The sequence below is a fragment of the Arachis duranensis genome, chromosome 7, assembly GCF_000817695.3.
Source record: "Arachis duranensis cultivar V14167 chromosome 7, aradu.V14167.gnm2.J7QH, whole genome shotgun sequence".
NCBI lineage: Eukaryota > Viridiplantae > Streptophyta > Magnoliopsida > Fabales > Fabaceae > Arachis > Arachis duranensis.
In genome coordinates, this window is record NC_029778.3 from 31114747 (window position 1) to 31133217 (window position 18471).

At 37.7% G+C, this 18471-nt stretch overlaps 1 protein-coding gene across 1 annotated transcript; it reads left to right on the forward strand.

Annotated features, from left to right (window-relative positions):
- The first annotated feature begins 12949 nt into the window (after positions 1 to 12949).
- Positions 12950 to 13893, forward strand: LOC107458753 (uncharacterized). The gene is made up of 2 exons (XM_016076957.1): positions 12950 to 13442; positions 13583 to 13893. The coding sequence occupies exons 1-2, from the start codon at positions 12950 to 12952 to the stop codon at positions 13891 to 13893; spliced, it is 804 nt and encodes a 267-aa protein (XP_015932443.1).
- The last annotated feature ends 4578 nt before the right edge of the window (positions 13894 to 18471 follow it).

Sequence of the window (18471 nt, forward strand, 5' to 3'; positions counted from 1 at the left end):
AGAACCGACAGATGATTAGCCGTGCTGTGACAGAGCATTTGGACCATTTTCACTGAGAGGATGGGATGTAGCTATCAACAAGGGTGATGCCTCCAGACGATTAACCGTGCAGTGATAGTGCATAGGACCATTTTCCCGAGAGGATTAAAAGTAGCCATTGATGGTGGTGATGCCCTACATACAGCTTGCCATGGAAAGGAGTAAGAAGGATTGGATGAAAGCAATAAGAAAGTAGAGATTCGAAAGGATTCTAGCATCTCTTCACGCCTATCTGAAATTCCCACTATTGATTTACATAAGTATTTCTATCCCTTTTTATTTTCTATTTATTATTAATTTTCGAAAACCATAACCATTTAATCTGCCTAACTGAGATTTACAAGGTGACCATAGCTTGCTTCATACCAACAATCTCTGTGGGATCGACCCTTACTCACGTAAGGTATTACTTGGATGACCCAGTACACTTGCTGGTTAAGTTGAACGGAGTTGTGAGCTTCTCTAACAGTGCCTGAAACTCTTTTATCACAATTTCATCCACCACCTATCTACAAGAATAAGGGAGATATACAAAGTTACGGAAACTATAGAGGGATCAAGCTCATGAGCCATACCATGAAGTTATAGAAAATGGTGATAGAATGGAGGTTGAGAAAAGAGACACAAGTAACAGAGAACCAATTTGGATTTATGCTAGGCAGATCCACAACCAAAGCAATATACCTATTAAGAAGGATGATGGAGAGATATCGTAGTAATAAAAGGGATCTACATATGGTGTTTATTGATTTGGAAAAAGTGTACGATATGGTGCCATGGGAGGTCTTATGGAAGATTTTAGAAAAGAGGAGAGTAAGGATCACATATATTCGTGCAATTAAAGACATGTATGACGGGGCCACAACTAGTGTGAAGACTAAAGGTGGTGTGAAAGAGGAATTTTCCATTGGTATAGGATTACACCAGGGATCATCCTTAAGCCCAATCTTTTCACATTAGCCTTGGAAGTACTCACAGAGCACATCTAAGAGCTTGTGCCATAGTGCATGCTTTTTACCGATGATATCGTCCTTATGGGAGAGTCAAGGGAAGACTTAAATAAGAAGTTGGAGTTATAGAGAGAAGCTCTAGAAGTGTATGGCCTGCCCATAAGCCGTAGCAAGACGGAATATATGGAATGTAAGTTCAGTCTGAGAAGGGAAAACCCTAATATAGAGGTGAAGATTGGAGAAAATATCCTACCGAAAGTTAAAAGTTTTAAGTTTCTTGGGTGCATTATAGAGGATAATAGAGAGATTGAAGAGGATGTAAATCATAGGATCCAAGCAGGTTGGTCAAAATGGCGGAGTGCATCTGGTTTTATATGCGACAAAAGGTGTCTTTAAAACTTAAAGGTAAATTCTATCCCACTACTATAAGACCGGCTATGCTTTATGGTACGGAGTGTTGGACGGCCAAAGGGGAGCACGAACATAAGTTGAGTGTGGCAGAGATGAAGATGTTGAGATAGATGAGTGGTCATACGCGATTGGATAAAATAAGGAACGAAGATATAAGGGAGAGAGTTGGAGTAGCACCCATTGTGGAAAAGATGGTTGAATCGCGTCTCGGATGGTTTGGACATGTGAGAAGAAGATCGACAGAACACCCAATCAGGAGGGTGGATGAGATGAAAGATAGATAAGGGGTGAAAGGTAGAGGAAGACCTAAGAAGACCATCCATGAGGTGGTTAAACGAGATCTACTTGTAAACGGTCTCTCTGTAGACATGATACATGACAGAGCACAATGGCGTCGTTTGATTCATGTAGCCAACCCCACCTACTGGGACAAGGCTTTGTTGTTGTCATTGTTTTTGTTGTTGAGTGAATCAACCCTATACACTTGAGTGATTAGAGAGTATACATATCCAATGAGAGGTTCGATTGTTCAATTTTATGTTTTCAACTTTTATGATATCTTATCTTGCAAGTTGTTCATTCTTTTTAGAACTCAAATTTTTTCTTGGTAGTATATTGATTGCATATTGTTTTAGTGATATTTGTTTATATACTTTCTTAAAAATTAAATTGTTTTGACTAAGTAAATACAATACATACAAGTAGATACAAGCTCTTTATGGTTCTAAGCAAGCTCGAACAACTTGGTTTGAACAACTGACACTATCGTTGGATTTTATGTGGTATTTGTATAATATTTTATCTGTCCAAAACATTACCATCGGATTTGGTAGCCCGTCCTAAAATCCAATGGTACGTTTTGGTGTGAATGGGTAATTTGATGATGCCAACGTTACCATCAAATTTACCGGGAAAAAAGTCTGATGATAATGCTAAAAAATAAAATGTCTCATTTTGGTGACTAGCATATTGTTACCTGTAAGACCCAAAACTTTTGAAAACTTTTATTATAAACTAATTTCAAAGTCACTTATTTACTTATAACTTTAATTTCAGAAATTACTTTATTAAAGATAACTAAAGCAAATTTTAAATTAATTGAATTTGAAATAAATTAAGATTCTTATCCAATTTTATAACTATTGAGTTATTCTCTATATTTAAATGATAACGTTAGTAGTTATGAAATAATAAGAATTTTATATGATTTAATTTAAATAATTGATATTTTTATAATTCAATACTTTAAGTTTTAGGGATAAAGGAAATTAATTATATTATCTTATATTTTTAATTAGAATATTTGATTGAGAGTCAATTAGTATTTTAATATAACAAATAATATTTTAAAATAATTTTTAGAGATTAAATTAGATTTCAAATTAATATTCTATACCCCAATTTTATTAAAACCACATTACTCTAATTAAACCCAAACCCTAATTTTATTAACACTCACTCAACTAAAAAAAATCCTAGCCACCCAATCCCCTCACCCACGGCTCACCATCACACATACACACACACCAACACATACACACAACACACTGAAACAGAAATAAAGAAAAATGGAAGAGGAAAGCGACCAAAGAAAGAAGGAGATGGGGGAGAAGGGAAGGCGGCGCAGTGGGCGTCATTGCCACCGTCGCCGCCGCTGCTGACCTAGAAGAGAGGAGATCTGAGAAAGAGAGAGGGAGCGCCGATGAAGGAGGGAGACCACTGCCATAGCCACTGCCATTCGTGCTCCAGCTCGCTGCCATCATCACGTCACCTGCGTCGTTGCCACCATCCGTCGTGCCGCCACGACGTCACGTCACTATCGAGAGCAGAGCCGCAAGGAGAGAAGGCTCGTGAGTCAGAGAGAGGGTCGCAGGCTTGGAACCACCGCGCCTTTGTCGCCGTTCCTCATCATTTATGTTGCCGCCGTTGGTGCTTTGCCATCGTCGCCGCTACTACTGGGAGCTGCGCCGCCGTGGCCGAGCCTCTGCCACAGAGAAACACCGCTGCAGCTGCTGAGATCTACTGCCAGTGAAGGTTTTGACTTTGGTTTATATTATTTTAAGTTTCTGGAAACTTTATCGTCACTGCATGTTGGTACAATCGCCGTCGCCGAAGTTCTAGTCGACCATTGCTATTTCTTTTTTCTTATTATAGTAAGTGTTTATGTTTTAAAAACCCCTGCATTAGTATTCTATTATGTTTGGTAGAAAAACTCTGAGGTTTGGCAATATAGGTTCTAGTTCAGATTGTTGCATGTCTCTTTTAAGTTGCTGGGGTTGCTGCAGGAGTCGATAGGGGATGAGGTTGTGATTGCCATTGATTTCGGGTTGAGAGAAAAGGTTCTGTTAACGCGTTTGGGTTATGGTTTCGATGAGTTGAGGTAGGGGTTTCTTTATAAAAACTCAATTTTATAATTTAAAATTGTTATAAATAGATATTGATGTGAGAAATACACTTTTAGTAAGTGTATAAGTCTTTTGTATTGTCTGGATATTTTGGATGAATATGATTGTTTCGTTGATTGGATTATTGTTTGGTTTTGTAAAATGGACGGTTGCTGAATTGTTTCTTTAATATTTTTGGAAATAAGTTAGATTCGTTCAAAATGATCTTATTTTGAATTGATTTTCTTGAAATATGAGGATGATATGAATTATTGGAATCAGCTTGATTTTGAATTGATTTGGTCTTGAACCCGTTGGAAAGGGTTGCGGAAGGATTTGGTTGGGACTTGAAAAGGGTGACAAAGTCCAAATTTTAGGGGAGGTGCTGGCGAAATTTCTATACAATCTGAGACTTTGTTTGAACTATTATTTAGAAAATTAAGAATTTAAGAATTATATTATTTTACTTGAATTATTTAAGATAATAATGAATTATGTTTGAATTGAATTATTTAAAGGAAATTGGAATTTGATTGAATAATTCTGGTTGTGACGTTTTGGAAGAAGTTAGAGAATTAGTTTTAAGAGTGAACCTGAAAGTGGTTTTAATTTAAATGGATTGGTTTCGTTTTAAGTGATTTGGTTTTGAATTGGGTTTGGGACTTGTGATTTATTTGATTCGGTTTTAAATTAAATTCTATTTTTATTTACTCAAACAAAGAAGCTATAATTTTAAGGGTTTTCAATAAATTTTAAGGAATTAAGATAGGTTATTTTTCCCTAAAATTTTAAGACTTTGCTGTGAAATCTTATTACCAAATCTTGATTTAGAATGAATGCTTTTGATGACTTTTGGAAGAGATTTATAATTGATATGATTTTGAAGTTGTTTGGAGTTTCGAGAAATGTTACCAAAGAAATGGGTTTTTGATTTTAAAGGAAATTGAGATGAGAAAATGGTGATGACTGATGATGATTTGAGGTTGATGGACTGGTTAGATGTTGAAAGTGTGCTAGGCAATATATCCTTGGAATGATAGTGTGCAGAGCATTATATCCCTGTGATTGAATTATTATTGATAATATTTTCTGTCGCAAGAGTGTCTCAGGCACTATATCTTCGGAATGATGCATGCAAGTGTGCCAGGCACTATATCCTTGGAACAAAAACATGCCAGGCGCTATATCCTTAGACGTGGTAGAAAGGCGACATCCAAAAGGATGTGTTGTGTTGGCATTTATGGACGGACAAATGATATCACAAGCCAATAGGATAGACATTCATCATATGCATCTATGTGACATTGTTTGGGTTTGCAAATTTTAATTGGTTTGCCTATGTGAATAATTTGGTTTAACTGCTAATTGCTATACTTGATGTAATTGCTTTGATTGAGTTTGAACCTTCTTACTTATGTCTGTGACTGAAATTGATGGAGTTGTTTGGGCCTAGGGCCGTGATTGATTATGTGATGGGCCGAAGGCTGTGATTGGTTTGTGTTTTTGGTTTAGTAAAGTATGAAAAATCAAACAGGTTTAGCATATACTTAATGAACTTATGCTTGGAACAGCTTGGTCATTCATACTATTTAGAAAAAATTTTAATATTTCATACAAAAGGAAAAGGTTTTAAATTTTGAAGAATTATTGGATTTCTCTTTTAAAAAGCATTTCGGAATTTTAATCTAAATCTTTGGTTTTTGAAAAGATATGTAAGGCGAACAACGGTCATTGTACTCTGAAAACAGTTTTATTTCACGTATTTTATTATAGTAATTCTCTAACCCTATAGTGAGAACTAGCGAGGACGATGTTCTCACTCCCCTACAAATATTTTCTTTTCAGGATATGGGCGAAGAAGGCACAAAGAGTTTATTTCTTTTCTATTTATATGATGTATTGTATTGTTTTAGATATTATGTTTTTTCTCGCCTTTATTTTTACACATTTTGTAAGAGGGATAGAATTTGTATTATGCAATGCTTCTGTAAGTTAATACTATAGATATATAAATGATTTGTAAGTATTGTATCTAGGTTGTATGTATGTATCTATGTTTTCAATTAAAAAGCTTTTCTTTGCGGGTTATACGGTTTTAAGTTTTAAATAGGCTCCTACCCTAGTATTAAATATGTTATAGTCGTCGTAATATCCAAGCTATCGGAGTGGCGCAGTCGGAAGCGTGACATTCTGATAGCTAGGGTATTATATTACTTTTAGATCTTTTGCCAGTGAATCCAACAATAAATTTGGGAAAAATTTGAAATTCACTCCTTCTCTTGTCGTGAGTGTCCCATAGCAACTTTTTGTCATGTCTCCTTCCACCGCCAATTTCATCTATCGTAGGATTTTTTCAACAGTAATAACAAATAAAAATGGCCACTCTAAAGCAATTACCCTCGGAACATTAGATTTCTAAAATCTGCCAGTAAATAATTATTGGCGACTTTTATACTATCAGATTTTGATGGTATATCCGACAATTTTTAGTATGTTTTGTAGTAAAACTCAACTCATAGAAAACTAAGGTCTTGAATAAAGTCGATAAATTAGTTCTTACAAAATTTGTGCTTATAAAACCTGGGATTGCTTTAGTTAAGTGAAAAGTAGTGCAGATAATATATAAAAAATTAGGTGATATGGAGGTGGAAGATGTAGTTTTTGTAATAATTTTTTTTTGTTTAAGTGGTTTGTGCGGACAGTTCTCTAAGAAAAGTTATCTTCTTTTAATAAAAAGTGGTTGGCACATACAATAATCTGAATCCTCATCAAATGTTGTCATCCCAGATTTAGTGTGCTTGAGTTCATATTGTTTGAAGTCTCTGAACATTCTCAGTTACTACAAAAGAAAAAACAGTTGATGGATTTTTTTTTTTTTACTATCACTTAGAGTATTTGGATGAATTGAATAAAATGATATTTTAAAAAAGGCTTTAGGTATTTAAAAAATTGCTATGAGGTCAATAGATTAAACTTTAAAAAGTGAAGTTGTGTTTATTTCTAGATTTGTTGATAATAATATAAAAAATAATTAAAAAATTATAGATATTTTTTATTTTATTTTATTTTTTATTTATTTGAATTAATTGTGTTGAATTCTTTTATAAAAAAAATTATCTTCTCTAATTATTCGATTCAAACATAACCTCATAAATATTATTCACATTTAATAATTGTGATGAGAGAACATTATTTTCCGGTTGACAAACTAGGCAGGATCAGAGAATCATTAGCAATGATTGAGATTTAAAAACATGTCGTAACGATGCTCAACATATGAATAGTGATTCACATATATCCAAAAAAAAAAATTCTTTCACATATATTCAATAGAAAGATGACATGATGAAGATATGGCAATGAGCAAATAGATATAATCCTTTTATTTGTTCGATGCATAAAAAACGCTATTGTTCTTTATAGATATTTTCACACTTGTATTTTATGCTTGCTTATTTTCTCTCTTGACTTTTTTAATTTCACCTTTTTCCTTGTCATTTCATTCATCACTCCCTGTTTTTCCTTTTCATAATGACATCTTCATCTTCCTTTTTTATTTTATTTTCATTACTATTGTGTTCTTTTGTCCTTTCTTTTTGCATAGTTCTCAACTTTTTTTTCTTCTATAACTATCACATGTTTTTATAGGGCATAAACTTCGAGTGTAATAGTGTAAGATCCACAAATAGAATAGGTAGCCTTTTAGATATTTTATGAAGAAAAAGTCTAGAGACCAGTAATTTTATTGTATTTTGGCCAGCATGTAACTAGCAGAGAAAAGTGAGTCATTGGATAAAATTTCACACCAATCTCACACCATCAAATCATCATTAATGGTTAGTTAATGACTACCAATCACAAATGTTACTGTCCCCTAGCATTTATGAGTTGATCTCTCTCATCACTATCAACAACTAAAATCACATAAATATTAGTATTTCTGAGATACCTAAATATTTTCCAATAACAAACTTTTAACGCATTTTGCGAATCCCGCTTCCGTGATCCTCTTTAGATTCTAATGGAAGGATTATTGGAGTTTGTTAGAGAAATGATTTCTATTAGAAGTTTAGAACGGCATAGGTTGTCTCTTTCTATTTTTGAAAATATTTTTATTTTTAATTCTTTTAGAGTTTTATAAAAAAAATTAAAAGTAAATGATGATAATATTTTTTAACTATATTACATACCACAAAAAATTAGTTGTTACTACAACAAATATGACCTTACACGAGGACCGAAAACCATTGTCATAAATTAGAAAAACATTCTTGAAATTTTAGACAACACTTTTGGCAAGTATAATAGGCAATGGTTTTTTATGTAAAGCAATGTTTCCAAAAAAAATTGTCTTTGTAATCATAATAAAAGCCGATTTTACAATAATTTTTAGAAAATGGTTTCTACTGTTGTCTATAATTATGCAATGGTTTAAAGCCATAATGTGTTTTACACCATTGCATGCATTTGTGTTGCTAACTTTGATAACACTGTTAACATCAAGTCTTTTTTCTTCTTTTTGTGTCTTTTTTTTTTCAATTAATTTTTACTAAGTCAATAAACTATCGGAATAATTTGATTACACTTGATTACCAAAATAACTTAATAATCTAGCATCACGGTTTCAAATGAGCATTTGGCTCATTTAAAGTAATTAAGCATTCAACTAGATCTTGCTTAATGACATGCATACATAATTATTAAGTCACTTTATGAAAGATTCTTTCGGATTGGTTAGATTCTAAACTACTAATATTTATTGTAATTGAAAAAGAAAATAAATTTATTATTAATTTTATTAATTGAAATTGAAGTTTATCTTTCTTTACAATGATAATTTTGTTTTTTGGTGACTAAAAAAAAATGGTTTATTTACATATAATGGTTTACTGTTAATTACCAATACAGAAGGGATATTTCGTTAAGAGTTAACGATCTCTCCAAACTATCGATGATGCTCATGTGTACTTGCTTATTTGGGTTCGAGCTACCAATTTTCATTATACACTATAAGAAAAAAATCTTGTCGCCACACTTTTTTTCTTTTAACGCTTCAAAAGCATGGTTGAAAAGCATGATAGTTACGTTTTTATAAGATTAGCAATTGATTAATGATTTGATCACATTTTAAATGTCACACTTATTAAAGTATGGCCATAAAAAAAGATTGGCTCATTTTTAAAATGTGACCAATAATATTTGTTACAGACACATTTTTAAAGTGTGCCCAAAAATGGCCATTTCCTGTAAATATTTGAAAATCCAAAAAAATCATGACTACAAAGTTTCCACCAAAAATCTAGATTTTTCTCAATTTTGTTCTTAGTACACTTTTGGTCATTGAGAAAAAAGTCCTTCTCAATTTACTCTACTCTCGTTCAACCTCCACTTCACCAGATTCATCTTCACTGAGAAAAAAGAGCCCCAACCTTGAGAAACACAATAATTTAAAAAAAAAAAACAGAATTCATCATTATCTTGTTGGTGCTCCCTTCAACCCTCATTGGTCAACCTTACTCCCACCCTCTCTCACAATCCCTTTGTCGGTGCTCCCTTCGTCAGCACTCCCTCCGTCGGCACTGTAAACCCGTAATCTTCCATCCATGCTCACTCTCTCGTTGCAAAGACTCCCTCAACTCTCACTCTCTCTTGCAAACACTTCGCTGATGCTCGCTCTCTCTCACAAATATTAAGTCGTCACTTTTCCCTTCATAGATCAGCACCCATCGCTGCCTCTCCCCTGACAACCCGTAACTGTCCTTCTCTTGTAACTCTCATTGTTGCTCAACCCTCACCATTATACAAGGTACTCCTCAATGTTTCTAGCCCTCACCTTAATGTTTCGGATATATAATTTCAAGTAGTCGCTTCCAATGTGTGTTAACTCATAAGGAACTGTTTAGAAACTGATGCCTTGGCATTTTTAGTAATTTTTTATATGTTTTTTAGTAGTTTTCTTATCCTTTAAATTAAAGCTTTTTTATGTTTTTATAATTTAAATGAAGTTTTAATAATTAAACATAAATTTGGAGCGGTTTTAAAATTATTGTGGATTCAAGTTATATTATCAAAAAAATTTACAACTAAAGAGTAATTTGCAAATGCTGATCCTGACCTTTTCATACTCAAGTAATCATAACTTGAGTTATAGAGGTCCAAATGAGGTAGTTCTAATGGCGTTAGAAAGCTAACATCTAGAGTTTCAGAATGATAAGCATATATTTATAGTGGATGTTAAGTATGAGCCATGCACGCCACCAATTTTGTGGTTTATCTTGTGCTGATTTGAGGAGATTTTGTCAATACTTTCCGCACTTATCCACATAAAATGCATGGTTTTGTGTTTTCGTCCTTATTTTACCTTGTAATTGAAAACATGCTTATTTGACCTGAAATTGCCATATTTTGATCTCTTCTATTACCACTCGATGCCGTGATGCGTTTGTTAAGAGATTTCAGAGTTTACAGGATAAGATTGGTCTAGAAGATGGAAAGGAAGTATGCACAAGTGAGGAAACATGGAGCTTTGGAGTTTTGGAGTTTAGGCATCGACGCACACGTGCGCCCTGCGTGTACGCGTGGATGCGTGCTGATGGGAACCGACGCGCACAACTGGCGCTTTTGCGAACATTGGAAGAAGCCCATCGACGCGCGCGCGCACCATGCTTTTACACGTGGATTGAGGAGCCCATCGACGTGCACGCGCACTTGGCGCGTACGCGTCGCGACCAACACGTGACCTCACTAAAGAAATCGTGGCTGGCGATTTCTGAGGCTTTCCAGGCCCAATTCCAAGAACACTCTAAAGGGAAAAGACCCAAGGATTGTAGGGGAAAAGGGGGGGATCACTCATTGGGTCTCATTGGATTGTTGATTGGAGAACCCTTAGTGGTCAAGTTGATACCCATTGACACCAACCCACTACTAATCTAATTAGTAGATTGGTTGGGAGTTATGGGTTGAAATTGATCAAGTCACTTGACGTACCTCAAACCTAGGAGTAGATGTTACGTACTTAAGGTTCTTGGAGGTAGACTTAGTGAGTTTGGTTCCTTATAATTAGCACATTATGGTTGTAGACAAGGATAGAGACCTAATTCCCATGCTTAGCCAAGAGTTCCTTTTATTATTCATATTTGAAAATCCAAATCTCACTTGTTTAGTTCTAGCCTTAATTCATTGCTTAATTCTAAAGTAGAAGTAGATTATATGCTCTCTTGGCTTGGTTACTTGATTTAGTTTCTTGCATATTAAGTTTCCTTGCATGATAAGTTTAGCAGTTTAGCTTTGTGATCATGATTTACAACCCCGAATTTCCAACCAATGTTAATGCAATGTTTGCCCATTCTTCGTGAGATAACCCGAGGTTGAATACTTCGGTTAACTTGTATTGGGGTTGAACTTGTGACAACCAAATCCCTCTTTTTAAATTTGATTTGAGTATTGCTAGTTGGTTGGGAACTATACTATCAACGGGAATTATTTTGTGTGAAATTCCTAACCATACGGAAATATTCTTCGTCAAATTTTTGGCGCCGTTGCCGGGGAATGGTTGCGACGTATGCCTTAGCATTGGTTATGTGAATATGTGAATAGTGTAGATAGTTTATTTGCTTTCCATATTTTGTTATTAGTTTATATTTCTTGTGTATATGAGCTATGACTCTCAAGTTTGATGACTCGGTTCCAACCAAACGCTAGCTTAGCCGAGCTTGATTTAGAGATTGAAAGGACTTTGTTACACACCCGGCAAGCTAGGCGTTGGTTGGACTATACGGCTAGTACTTCGGCCTCACTTGAGGAGCATACCGAATCACTAGACGGGTCTGAGAGCGACTTGGAATCCACTACCTCTTATTCTTCTGTTGGTACTACTGATACATCTTCGCATTCCATAGGTGAACCTCACACGGCGGAGTCACGTAAGATTACTTTGCATGAACAAGGGGCGATGGACCTCATTCTTCCACCATTGCAAACGAGGTTCCCCAATCTTGACCCGAACTTTGAATTGAAGAATAGCTTGATCAACTTATTTCCTAAGTATCATGGACTTCCGGGTCAAGACCCCATCAGACATCTGAGAGATTTTCAAGTAGCTTATGCCACGGCTCGGAGACATGGGGCCGATGAGATTGCCATTATGGTCTTTTCCTTCCCTTTCTCCCTTGAAGGGCAAGCGAAAGAGTGGTATTATTCCCAACCGGATGAGATAGTGACGAATTGGGATTCCTTGAGAAGAGAGTTTTTAGACAAGTTCTTCCTGCCAGAAAAGACCGACCACATCCAGAAGGAGATCTCGGGTATGATGCAGAGAGATCAAGAGACTTTGTATGAGTATTGGAGTTAATTCAAGAGGTTATTAGAGACTTACCCCACCATGGGTTGAACACACACTTGCTCATAAGTTACTTTACCTGAGGTCTTTGTGCAAAAGATAGAAGACTACTCACTGCTTCTAGTGGTGGTTCCCTTTCCAAAAAGAAGACGGAGGTAGAAGCATGGAGCTTGATAAATGATGTTGCCAATGCTACACAACACGTAAGGGTGAGGAGCAGCCCCCTCAAGGGTGTGACGGAAGCATCCCCTTCTGAAGCAAGTTTGACCAAAGTGCTTGGGGATATGACTATCATCCTCACTGAGATGCATAAGGAGCAAAAGGCATTCTATTCCATCCAAGCCGTTCAACCTTCACCTCAAGTTCCTCGAATTGAAGGACCTCCTAGAATATGTGTCTTGTGTTCTAGCACCACACATTACACCGTTCACTGCCACCAAATTCAAGAGGAGTACACCCTAGCCGTAGCCAATGTGAACTATAACAATTGTCCACCCTACCAAAACCAAGGCCACAATAATTACTCTCATGGCAATAGCTCCAATCAAGGGTAGAGGGATAATGCACAAGGGAACCATCAAAATCAAATATGGAACAACTCTTCTTCTCACCACAACAATAACTACCAATCTTCATCCCAACACCATAACAACAACAACCATCAAGCCAACCAAAATCACCAAAACAATTACCCTAAATACCAAGTTCCACATCAAAGACACCAAACCAACCAAGCCTCTTCTTCTTCCACCAACCAAGTTAATGAGCTTAAGAATGAAGAGAATAGCAAGGCTCAATTTAGTGCCACAAATGCTCAATGTGGTAGCATGAGTGCTCAATTAGCCAACCTCACTGAGATGATCTCAAGATTGGCTTCGCCCTCTTCCAACACTACCAACCAACCCTCAAGCTCTTCTAACCTTCCATCCCAGCCCATTCCAAAGCCAAAAGGTGCACTCAATGCCATTACACTACGGTCGGGGACTACATTAAAGGAGATACTTCCTAGGGCCTTGGAAGACATTCATGAGGAGGAAGTGATTGTTGAAGCTCCACAAGAAGAGAAGGAGATGAGCACAAGGCAAGAAGAGGAAGAAGTGAGCCTCAAGGAACCCAAGAGGAAAGCTACAATGGATGAATCCATTCCTCTTCCGTTTCCTTCCATGATAAAGAAAGCCAAGAAAGCCCCAGAGTTTGATTTGATCATGCTTCAAGTATTTAAGAAAGTTGGGGTAACCATCCCACTTCTTTACGTCATTCAACAAATTCCGAAGTATGCAAAATTTTTGAAAGACTTGTGCACACACAAGGATAGGATAGGTGAGTTCGAGACATTGACATTGGTAGTTCTATTTCTGCATTGATGAAGCCTATTCCTAAAAAGTTTGGTTATCTTAGATCTTGTTTGGTTTCTTGTCATATTGGTGGAGTTATTTTTCATGACTGTATGTGCAATTTAGGAGATTGCGTGAGCATCATGCCATTCTCAGTGTTTGCAAGGTTGAATTTGGCTCCTTTGAAAAGGTCGGCTGCAAAGTTTGGCTTAGCCGACAAGAGTGTGATTACCGTGATGGGTATAGCCAAAGATGTACTTGTGGCAATCAAGAATTTGGTATTCCCGGTTGACTTCTATATCCTTGAAATGCCACCAATAGGGGGTAGAAGTTCTTCCTCCGTTCTACTTGGTAGAACCTTCTTGAAGACCTCTAAATTCAAGTTGGATGCCTTCACCGGTACATATTCTTTTGAGGTTGGAGAAGAGACAATCTAGTTCAACTTGGAGGAAGCCATGAAACACCCACTCGAAGAGCATTCCGTTCTCCGATGTGATGTAATTGATGAGGTAGTAGCGGAAGTGCAAAGAGAAGATCACAATGAGCTATGCTACCTTATTGTTGAGGAGAAGGATGATCAAGAGGGTGAACAAGGGAAAATTATTGAGAATGAATCCCATGAGCTTGGTGACAAAGAACCCCAATTGGAGGTAAAAAGTTAATTGAAGCCTCTTCCATCTCATTTCAAGTATGCATTCCTTGGTGACAATTAAGAGATTCCGATCATTATTGCTAATGAGCTCTCTAGCCAAGAAGAGGAGAAGCTCCTAGAGGTCCTAAGGAAGCACAAGAAAGCAATCGGTTGGAGCTTAGGTGACATTATGGCAATTGATCCACATATGTGCATGCATCGTATCTTTCTCCAAGAAGGAGCTCGGCGAAGAAGACTCAACCCAACTATCCTTGATGTGGTGAAAAAAGAAGTCACAAGGCTACTTGATGCGGGTATCATATACCCGATTTCTGCAGTGAATGGATAAGTCCGGTCCAAGTTGTCCCAAAGAAATCGGGCATTACTGCCATCAAGAAGGAAGATGGTGAAGTGGTCAACACAAGAGTACAAAATGCTTGGCGAGTATGCATCGATTATAGGAGGTTGAATGCCGCAACAAGGAAAGACCATTACCTTTTGCCATGCATTGACCAAATGTTGGACCGACTTGCGGGTAAATCCCATTATTGCTTTCTTGATGGTTTTACTGGATACTTCCAGATTCACATTGCTCTTGAGAATCAGGAAAAGAACACATTTACTTGTCCCTTTGGAACCTTTGCTTACAAAAGGATGCCATTTGGGCTATGCAATGCATCTGCCACTTTTCAGCGGTGCATGACAAGTGTCTTTTCCGATCATATGAAGGGTTGTCTGGAAGTCTTTATGGATGACTTTAGTGTGCATGGAACTTTATTTGATAGTTGTTTAGAGAACTTAGCCAATGTCTTAGCTAGGTGTGTTGACATTAACCTTGTTCTAAATTTTAAAAAGTGTCATTTCATGGTAAAACAAGGCATAGTGTTAGGACATGTAGTTTCTGACAAGGGCATTTCTGTGGACCCTGCCAAGGCTAATATCATTACCAGTTTATCTCACCCCTCATATGTGAGGGAGGTCCGTTCCTTTTTGGGGCATGCAGGATTTTATAGGCACTTTATCAAGAATTTCAACAAGATTGCATTGCCATTATCGCGCCTACTTCAAAAGGACATGGACTTTGAGTTTGATAGTGCTTGTGAAGAAGCATTTGAGGAGTTGAAGAGAGCTCTTACCACAGCACCAACTGTGAGGGGCCCTGACTGGACGCAACCGTTCGAGATCATGTGCGATGCGTCAAATCATGCCGTAGGTGCCGCGCTTGCACAGCGCGATGGTAACTCCCTTACATCATTGCTTACTCCTCAAAGACATTGGATGCGGCACAATCCAACTATACCACTACCGAGAAAGAGATTTTTTCATGCATTGGATAAGTTTTGATCTTACTTGCTACGCTCCAAGATAGTGGTATACACGGATCATGCAGCTTTAAAGTATTTGTTGACAAAGAATGAGTCGAAACCTAGGCTCATATATTGGATCTTGCTCTTACAAGAATTTGACATTGAGATTAGGGATCGAAGTGGGTCACAGAATCTAGTTGCATACCATCTAAGCCGCCTTGAAAATCTTAAATATGACCCATTTCCGATTAATAACTCATTCCCTTTGGATAGTTTGCATGCTGTTTTGGATAATTTTCCTTGGTTTTCCCCTATGGCGAACTACTTGGTTGCTAAGATTTACCCTCCTAATTTTTCAAAGCACTAAAGAGATAACTTGAGGAGTGATTCCAAATACTATATTTGGGATGACCCTCACTTGTGGAGGAGGGGAGTAGACCAAGTAATTCGCAGATGTGTCTCAGAATCCGGAATCCAACCCATTCTTGAGTCTTGTCATTCATCTGAGTTTGGTGGCCACTTTGGCCCACAAAGGATGGATAAAAAGGTTTTGGATTGTAGATTCTGGTGGCCAACACTATTTAAGGATGCTAACCAATTTTGTGTGTCATGTCACCAATGTCAGAAGTCGGGAAATGCATCCCAAAGGGATGAAATGCCTCAACAATCGATGTTATTTTGTGAAATCTTTAATGTATGGGGCATAGACTTTATGGGGCCATTTCCTAACTTAAGTGGGTATTTGTATATTTTGTTGGCGGTTGATTATGTCTCAAAGTGGGTAGAAGCGATACCTACTCGCCTTGATGACACTAATGTTGTGATTTCTTTCATTAGAAATAATATTGTGTGATGCTATGGGTCGCCACGAGCAATCGTGAGCGACCAAGGTTCCCACTTTTGTAACAGGACGGTAGAAGCACTACTCAAGTGCTACGAGATATCACACAAGGTTTCAACTGCATATCACCCCCAAACAAATGGGCAAGCAAAAGTGTCCAACCGAGAGATTAAGCAGATTTTGGAAAAAGTGGTAAATCCACAAAGGAAGGACTGGAGCTCTTGGTTGGGAGATGCACTATGGGCATATAGGACGGCCTATAAGACCCCATTAGGGATGAGTCCCTTTCGAGTTGTCTATAGGAAAGCATGCCACCTTATGGTGGAAGTTGAGCACAAAGCTTACTAGGCGGTGAAGCAGTGTAATATGGACATCACCAAGGTGGATGTAGCCCGGAAATTGCAACAGGAGGAGCTTGAATGTCTTAGAATGGAGGCATATGAGAATGCTCGAATTTACAAGAAAAAGACTAAGGCATTGCATGATCACCATATTCGAAAGAAGGATTTTCAAGAAGGTGACGAAGTTCTCCTATACAACTCAAGGCTCAGATTCATGCTTGGAAAGCTCCGCTCAAGATAGGAAGGTCCCTTCAAAGTGAAGGATGTAAAGCCCTATGGTGTGGTGGAATTGTTTGATCCTCAAAGTGAGGCAACCTTCAAGGTGAATGGCCATAGAGTGAAGAAATACCATGGCTACAAGTCACCCAAGGAAGTGGAAGTGCTCCTACTTGAGGATGCACCAAAAGGAGAGGAAGCTTAAGCTACGGACCGTCCAACTTAAGGACGTAAAAGAAAAGTTCTAGGTGGGAGACACCCTACCACGGTATGATCGTCCTTGTATATACTTTCTTACTGCTAGCCTTAGACTGTTTATGAATTTTGTGATTATTGATGTTGTTGAGTTTGTTTTGATATGTTTTGATATGTTAGGTTTTGTTGAATTTGTTAGATTGTTGTGACATTCATTAGAATTTTATCAATCTTGGCAATTTTTGTTGTATTGGTTGTGTTGAGAAAAATACTTCATTTTGAGTATTGTATGATTTTGTGAGCGTTTTCTCGACCTATCTAGCTTATTGAATGCCAAGAATGTGTGAAATTGCATTTTTCTATGTTGTTGAAAAAAGGGGGCAACGACACGCAAGTGCACTGTGCGCGCGCACGTCGGCATGGTTTCACAACTCCTGGTACAAGAACCAGAGAGTTGTGCCCACATTGTGCATACTCTGTGCCAGGCAACCCACGCGTAAGCGTGCTTAACACCTGCGTGCCCCTTCCTATTTTGCCAACCCATGCGCAAGCGCACTGTGTGCGCGCGTGTCGGTTGTGCATTCTGCACTCTCTGGTACAAAAACTAGAGAGTTATGCCAAGATTGTTCCCGTTCTGTGCCTGCGTCCCACGCGTAAGCATCCATGACGCGTCTGCGTCGGTCGCCCATTTGAGCATGCACGCGTACGTGTGCTGTGCGCGTACGCGTCGCATGAGATGCACGCCATTGGCGGTACAGAAACTCGAGATATAGGCCAACTTTGTGCCCACTCTGCGCCCATGGCACAACTTTCACCCCACGCGTACGTACCCTTGACACGTACGCATCACTTCATCCTCTACACATCGACGCGCAAGCGCACTGTGCGCGCGCGCGTCGGTCGTTCGACGCAATTTTAAAGATGCACGCCCCTTCTTTCTTACTTCATTTCTTTTCACTCTTCTCTTTTCTTCCTTCCATTACCTTTCTTCTTCTTCTTCTTCCAACCTCCACCACCCTTGTCTCCCGCCACTTACCGGTGACCACCACATCTCCGGTGGCACTTAAACTTCTCTACCCTTCTCCCTTTTCCTACCAACACTCCACCTTGTCTCTTCCCCCTCTCAAGGTTCTACTTCTTCTACCTCTCATCTCTTGCCTTCTTTCGATTTCTTGTTTATTTAGTTGCATGTTCTTTTGTTGCTCTCTTATTTTTCTTTTTAGTTGTATGATTCTATTACTTGGTTTTTATTTGTCTACTTTCCCCCTTTTCCTATTTTTTCATGGATGTTAATGATGAGCGGATAATTTGTACGCTTTTTGGCATTGTTTTTAGTATGTTTTTGGTATGATCTAGTTAGTTTTTAGTATATTTTTATTAGTTTTTAGTCAAAATTCACTTTTCTGGACTTTACTATGAGTTTGTGTATTTTTCTATGATTTCAGGTATTTTTTGGCTGAAATTGAGGGACCTGAGCAAAAATC

What these genes read in the sequence shown, in the direction of transcription:
- LOC107458753 (XM_016076957.1), top strand. Translation starts at nt 12,950, where the DNA reads ATGAGTGCTCAATTAGCCAACCTCACTGAGATGATCTCAAGATTGGCT. An exon ending in CACACACAAGGATAGGATAG is followed by an intron (nt 13,443 to 13,582) that starts GTGAGTTCGAGA and finishes TGTGCAATTTAG; the next exon opens with GAGATTGCGTGAGCATCATG.